Source organism: Bombus impatiens, unplaced genomic scaffold, assembly GCF_000188095.3.
Source record: "Bombus impatiens unplaced genomic scaffold, BIMP_2.2 scf_0406, whole genome shotgun sequence".
In the NCBI taxonomy this organism is placed as follows: Eukaryota; Metazoa; Arthropoda; class Insecta; order Hymenoptera; family Apidae; genus Bombus; species Bombus impatiens.
This window is the reverse complement of record NT_176825.1, coordinates 1,541,343-1,549,089: the sequence shown is the minus strand read 5'-3', so window position 1 is coordinate 1,549,089 and position 7,747 is coordinate 1,541,343. Positions and strand designations below refer to the sequence as shown.

The window sequence follows — 7,747 nt, the reverse complement described above, 5'->3', positions numbered from 1 at the left end:
TCCAGGACCGCGATCCGGAGGCCAAGAATTACCCGGGGTCGGTTCCGAATGGAATTGATGAGGATGCGGAGGTGGTCCACCCGGCGTGTCGTGACTATGAGGGTCCAAACTGTTCGTAGCGTCGTACTGCGTGTTCTCCAACCTCGTGATTACTCGTTCGTCCTCCTCGCCAAAGTCCCCTCCCATCAGCGACGGTTCACCCACAACCATCACGTCCTGGATCGACAGGGGAGTACAGAGAAAAATGTTAAACGACAGAGTCACTCGTTAGAAGAGGAGGCAGACAGCCTTACCGATTACGTATCGTAAACGGCGATTTTGTTCTATAGCGTTTTGTTAGAACAAATAGTCCTGAATCGTTTGAAAAGCGGAGACACAGCCTTCGATAAAGGACGCTTCGGCTGCAGCCCGTTTTACGATAAAGCTAACGACTCTCGTAGTACGCTCACCTGTGACGCCAGAGAAAAATTAGGTCCCGGCGATCTCTTTTTGCTGGGCGCAGGCGGTGCGTTATTTCCTGGCCCCGGTGTGCTACCCTTTCGCTTTCTCCGTTTACTGGCCGGCCTCTGCGATTCTGAAAGAACAGATTCTCGATAAACTCGTGCCTCGACCGGTCGAAGAGGACGCTAGCCATGTAGCAGCGCGCTAAGAAACTTCAGACCGCTACCCAGCTTTGGACCTTTCTCCAAATCAAAGGTCTCTGACACACAGAAGCATGCATGCATCGGTGGACAGACAGATAGAAAGATCGATAGATCGCGTTCTCTAAACGCTTTTGTCAATCAAAAAAAAGCTACTTAAGAAGTGTCGGCACTCACGAAGAATATATCTTTACAGAGAAACACGCATTCGCATCGAGGTAAGTCCGATGTGCTCTTACGATTTTAACGCGCTCGGTTCCATGATTTCCTCGACCTTGAACACGGGGGCGCCGGATAATTGAGAGGGAACGTGGTGAGTTACGAGTGAAACAGGAAACGCGGTGCAGCGCATACGCATGATAAAAACAAACGATAAGACTACAAGGAGAAGTACCTCACGCAACGTCGATCGAGGAAAAATCAGCTACCGCTGCTATCTACAAGCAACGATCGCAAGCAATCGGATCGTCGATCTTTTCTTTTCACGGATACGCCACCATTTTTCGTATTCGAAATGACTTCTTCTCAAAACGTTCCATTTTAATAAGTTCTAACGTCAAGGTCGAGATGTTTAACGACCTGGCGAACAATCTTTCGAACGTTATTACTTTAACTTTATAATCGTACGTAACGACGATAAAGTATACGCGTTCACCGTGAAATCGACGCCGTGAAACGCTTTGTACGCGACATTTGCGAATTTAGCCTTCGTCCAAGTGGTCCGACAATGCGATTTCCCAATGGATTTCAGCTCCAAGAGATAAAGGATGATATAATAGGATCGGTCCAAGGGAATAGAAGTTCTGGTCGTAGAAAGCGATTGAAACCGAGGCTCTTAACGCGGTAACAAGTCGATGACGAATATTCTTCGTCATTGAGCGAACGAAAAACGAATCCTGCGGTAGACTGGTCGGCCGTTTGGCTCCACTGGCTGGTGCTTCTCATGTAAAGCAACTGTTCGTCTACCTCTCTTACCCGGCGGGGCAAACGTCCTCTGCCATTTCTGGAACAAGGTCGTCTTCAAGCAGTCTCGCGGTGACAACGCGTACGCCTTGTGCCTCGACATCAGCTCTTGCATCGGCTCCAAGATCACACATAACTGGAAAAAAGAATTCGACAAATTTTTATTCTTTGGTCCTAGTGGAACGTTCCAAGCTTATAATAGTTTCGCGATCTTGATTATAAAACGTCATTTTATCTAAATTATAGTTATCGAAACTTTGTAGTTAACCATCGATTATCACGATCTCAGTTACTAGACGCAGATATTTATATATATATATATATTCATTTAAAAAAAGAAACCTAATAGAACCGAGAATACTAATTAGAGAAAAATTGACGAATTCTTGTAATACGAACTGTTCGTCTCTCGACAAGTTCCAATAAACGAAGTTCTATTGTATTCGACAGTTGTTATAGGGGTAAAGCCGTGAAACCTTCGGTAACTCTGACCAAGTCTAACTCTCCGGTTCTCTAAATAAATGTCCTGAAAGAGTGGCGGGCGAAACGCGTGCGCGTATTAATATCATTATCCCCAAAAACAGTGACCGCCGATGATTTTCTTTCAGGCGCAAAAATAGTCGGTCGATATAGATACACAAAATAAATGTGACTGATATTTAATCCGATGCGAGTTCGACAGGGAACTTATGCGCGCTATTAATATGAAAATTATCGTATACGGCGTGTACCGGTTGAAAATAAACTTCCTAAAATATATTCGCACGCGGTGCGCGGAACGTAACGCCGCCACGCATCGTCCGAACATCGTTCCAAAGCAAATTAAATTTGGTTTATGTTTGCCGTAATAAAACTGAAATCCATTTTACATTATTATCGTAAGCACGTAATTTCCCGGCAGCCTTTATATTATAATGATGACAATTAAAGTAATCGATAGCGGGCGGATTGCATAGAGGCAGAGCGGAGCGAGCTTCGCCGGAAGGCCAACCCGAAATTTTGCAAAACTTTAATTTCATTTTAATTAATATTCGCATTAGTACGGTCGTCGCCATCGGTCAGGTTTTCGATCGATTCGCTCGCCCGACGTTCCGCCTCTCGTTTTTTACGCGTATTCCTAGTTTGGTTATAATGTATAATATGCTGCAATACTATAACAGATTAATCAAAAATTTGTTTAATAATAGAAACACAGCGGATTGTTGATAGAAAATAGTTGTCGAGAGACGAGGAAGAATTTGAGATGAAGATATTTTCTCGTCAGCTTTCGATTAACGACGCAACAATCGTTTCAGCGTGCAAAGAGCAACGATACGCGCAAGTGAAAGCGCTTCCGAGCGTGCAAAAGAAGGTGGTTCGTAACCCGGATACCCGCTGTACTTTCGCGAGCCGATCTCTTCGCGATTCTTGGCCCATTTAGCCCTTTATGTTCTGCTTTCGAATAATATATTACTTATTTCATTCGAGTTTAGCCCTTTAGTAAAACGTTGATTACTCTGACTGATCACGACACGCGCTGTTATAATCGAATAGATTTATTTTCATATGAGAAACGTATATATTTAGAACGTTTCCGCGGTCAGCGCTCAAATTTTTCGTCAAACAACAGTTGAACATAACAATAATCAATCTTTTCGTTTTAATCGATATTCTGATAATAAAAATTCTACTGGTTCCACCTGTATTCAAATATATCGATACGAATTAAATATGCTTAAGATCCGGCCGGAATTCATAGATACTACTTCTTTCTTTGAGGCGTCGTAGAATGGTGTCAGCGCTCGGAGATACCGTATTTAGTTACACAAAGCGAAAGTTTCATCATGTGCGCGTGGCTTTTACTGTCTTTAAGTTAATTTACATTGTCTTGTTTTTACCTTTACAATTAATTTTCACGAGCTAACAATCTCTTTATACATTACGGTAACAAAATAGTATGCATAGTTTGAACGTTACACTTTCCAAAACCATCTTTACTTACCGCTGCTAGGTGATTTGTAAAAAATATTTTAATTCGAGCTATACATTATTCGATAATAATGCAGGACTTAAAGAGTCGAACAAGAGTCAAACACACGATCTATATTTCATATAAATCACGCAGCAAATAGATGGAATTGTACTATAAGTCAATGGAACAGAAGGAGCAAGACGGTGTTTCGAAACATCGTTAAACGTAAAACGAAACACCTTCGCCACTTTTCATAGCAGACAGTTAACATATACGTACCCTAAGGTAATTCAGGGTGGAATTGGTGATGCCCTGCCTGGTGATGTTCTTGCTAAGCTGTTCGAGCATCGTCGGATCCTGTTGCATACCGACCACAGTCCTAGGCACGAGTTCCTTGTGCGTTCTCACCGACATGTGCCACGACTTTATCCTCATAAGGTCGTCAAACGTGAATTCCAATATTAATCTACCCTCCGTACATACCTGCAGAACAAACACGCGTTCAAACTGCTGTATAAACACGACCATTGGCCTCGCGACCAATCGCAGGTGAGAAATTTCATTTTACACTCGCGCGAGGGAGAATGTCCTATTATCACGAATGTGAAATGTATAATACGAAATACCATTGTGGATAGAAATAGGCGAGGGTAAAGAACAAATTTGAAAATGTAACAATGCTAAGGAATAAAGGAAGCGAATAAGATGATCGAAGAAGCGTGCACGTGAAACGAACCGTTCGCTGTTACACGAACCATGATTCCTTTCGTTTACATTGTTAAACCGTGAATCGATAGTGCAACAATGATAAGTAGACTGCGGATATTTATGCCGTCGTAGGAAATGTTATGCTGCAACTATACATAGAATATACGTAATATGCAAAAACGTATGAAGTAAGAGTGTGATAAGTACATTTTCGTCGAAGCTAGGTTCAAAGATGAAGTTTTTTTTTTACAACTAGCTGTCTACCTTGTATCTGTATAAGAATAAAAAATTTCACACTGATTTTGTAATTATGAGACGCGGTGTATTTGTTGCGTGTAATAACAGCATATAGATTCTTTAATTAGTTTTGGAAAAAATGAACTTGCGTAAAATCCGCGGCCTAACGATGGTACATTCGATTGGCATGAATAGTATTCTTACCTTCGTGAACATTGGTTTTCCGTGATGTGTTACCATAACGCAGTTATCACAGTCGAGGGTTATGCTGGTATTGTGAAATGACTCCTTCGGGTGTTTCAAATTGTAGTAAAGTTCCGTTACTCCGCCCTCGAATATCGAACGGAAGTACCTAGGTATTAACGTCCTACCTATCGCTGTAAGCATAAATGAACAGATCATCAGTACCTAATCCAACGACATCGAGCAGGGTGCAGATATTTTCGTCGGGCAACGAAGAAAATCCGCTCGATGTAATTCCTCGGTGATGTTCCTGTTTGCCTTGCCGGTACATTCGAAGGAAAAACATCGAATACAGAAAAGAATGAAAGAGAGGAAGAGAGAAAGAGAGAAGGATAGACTGGGGTCGGAAGGATTGAAAAATTCTGGATCAGAGACGGAGACTACGGAGAGAGTTCTCCGTTGCATCTTATTGCTACGGTAATGCTTGTCGCGGAACTGTCGTTTACGCTCGATGACGATGCGATGTGACGTGTAATCACGTTGTTACCGTGTATTCAGCAACGAACGCAAGGGAGGAAGACATTAAAATCCACCGGTTGCAAAATTGCTCTGCGGTGGCACGTAATTATTTAGAACGTGTGCGACGCGTATAACGCGGTGCGTGCCGGTTGCTACACGTACGGAGCATCGTCGAGGACAATGGACCGTGAAGAAGAACGAGTCGTTCCGAAAGAAAAACGACCAACCAGAGGCAGTATCTTCTCGTTGGCCGTCGCTAAGCTTCGTAAATGCGTTTTCCACGTTTCTAAATAACATCGTAGGAACGCGTATTCCGCGACACAAGCAAGGAAATAGTTAGTACATCGATAGGAATCGCGAATGGTCCCAATGGAAAATCGAGTGGAACGCTCTTGAAAGAAGAATTGCATGGTGTCGCAACTTACTGTATCTCTTGGGACCGTCCTCCAAGCAAAACGTGAGGGTTAAGGTTGCGTCGTCCTCGAAGAATTCAGTCGCGAACGCGTCCCACCAGAGATTGTCGCTCTCCTGTAACAAAAGATAGAAAACCATGTAATATCATGCCACTTCCGGGCAAATCGCGCGCAATCACCGACTCTCGATACAGAGTCGAGGCTCGAGAACCGGGAGTATCGTGTTCGATAACATCATTGTTGCCATCGGCAAACAGAAAACAGAATCGCGAGCAGAGTGTAACGCGAGCACCGATATTCTCGACTTACGGACGCATCGGTGCCGCTGCTACTCGTAACTTCCGCCGCAAGCGTTCCACGCTCGTTTTCGAATTTTTCGTCATGGTAAAGCTCGCGTAACGAAAGGTTTGCAACCAGCGTGTTTGCGGATCTTGCCTTATTTCCAGTCAGCCCCGGCAAATTACGCCTAATCTGTAATCGCACGGTACGATGACTGACAACGATTTCCGTGGCGAACGGAGACCGCGTTCGGGGAAAAAGCTCGCGAGCAACATACTTAACTTCCCGTGCTCGGTGCTCTACAACTATGTCGTTTCAACATATTCGTGTTACTCTACATATATATTGGCGTTTCGTCGCAGCATGAATATTTATAGGCGCCGATACGGAACGTTTGAAATTTTTACGCCGTAACCGTAGCTCGTCACCTCGTGAAAAACCGATCGACTATGGAACGCACACGCCGTCGACCGCCTCTCTTTTCCTCTCGCTATTCTGAATTATTACAGCCACGCTAATATACACGCGTAAATACATCGAAACATGAGTACTCGTCCAAACAAAATCATATTTACAGCCATATGTGTCTACAAAATATCTTCGCGACAAGTGTAAGACTACAAAGTTGTCTATCGATGCTGTATTATGCATGCATATATTAATTTTTTATCGAATACAAGTTGGCAATAAATATCTTACAACGTCTACGTACATTTTCATATTGATTTCAAAGTACCAGTATAACCGTCGCAATTGCGTCTCATCGCAACGGTAACACTTCAAAAAGTTTTATATAACGCAAATAACGTATTCATAAAAATTTTCTACGCTAGATATTCGAATACGTTGATGAATCTATGTAGATTCTTATAAAGTATGTATTTCTATCTTCCGATGTCTTCATTGCAACAGCCTGAAAAGTCTCTTCGTCGATTGTATAACTTAATAGAAAAAATATTGGTCACAACTCGAGAACACGATGTTCATGGTCGTGCTTATTCTCGTTCACGCGAGTTACTCCGAATATAAAGAAGAGGTCAACGATCACTCCTCGGAGGGTTGCCCGCGTTTTCTCCGAAACAACACGGTCTGGATTTCTCGAGAGAAAAAAAGGTATATCGAGACGAACGATCGAGTTTTCAGAGTTTGCGACGACGCCGGACTTTGCGAAGACGGCAAGAAAAGGCGGCTGGAGCGAAGTCACGCGCGGAAAAATAATAATAAGAGCGAAGGCAGGGAGGGAGAAGATGCGGTGTGGGTGAAGCTGGATGCATAATTGAATGAAAGCGCAGCGAACAAGCGCGTCCAGAGCCAAGGGGTAGTTCCTGCGAGTGAGAGGGGACGAAATGCTATAATTTCAAGCCAGACAGTCATGCGTTATTCAGCGACGAGTATAGGCGGCCTCTGTCTTCGCCTCGTCCTTTCCTCCCCCACCTTCTGTTCCTCTCTGTTTCCCTCCTTTTCATTCTAATCCTCGAGCTTGCGCATCTTTCAACCATATGCGTCCTTTTAAGGAACTGGGAAATTACCCCAATTTTCTAACGTTGCAGGAGACCTTGGAATCTTTGATTGCGAAATTGAGATATGGGCTCGATCGTTTCGTGATTGATAGTTTCTTATTATAGTACGAGTTACGGTCGGTTTTAGTACTCGACTTTATGCCCTGAATTATTTCATTCTTATCGTAGATTCTTCAAAATTGTTCCTATAACGCGTGCGCTACATAGAGCGGACGACAAAAGCAAGTGTGAAGGATGAGCAGTACAAAAAACACTACAATTTTGAAAGCAAAAAGATTATAATCGACAAGAAGAATTAAATCCTGAATGAATATAGTATGTATGACTGTCAAT

At 43.1% G+C, this 7,747-nt stretch overlaps 1 protein-coding gene across 5 annotated transcripts in view; it reads right to left on the bottom strand.

The window, feature by feature from the left end:
• LOC100748882 (LIM domain-binding protein 2) overlaps window positions 1-7,747 on the bottom strand; it is a 138,243-nt gene that overhangs the window by 284 nt on the left and 130,212 nt on the right. For 4 of the 5 annotated variants that reach the window (XM_033321185.1, XM_033321188.1, XM_024368241.2 and 1 more), the window contains 6 exons: window positions 5,628-5,730; window positions 4,705-4,877; window positions 3,835-4,038; window positions 1,608-1,740; window positions 450-574; window positions 7-216 (listed from right to left, as the gene is read on the bottom strand). In XM_033321185.1, coding sequence (XP_033177076.1) covers window positions 7-216; window positions 450-574; window positions 1,608-1,740; window positions 3,835-4,038; window positions 4,705-4,877; window positions 5,628-5,730 — 948 coding nt within the window. The remainder of the gene's footprint in view (window positions 1-6; window positions 217-449; window positions 575-1,607; window positions 1,741-3,834; window positions 4,039-4,704; window positions 4,878-5,627; window positions 5,731-7,747) is intronic. The other variant, XM_033321187.1, reaches the window with a different exon arrangement.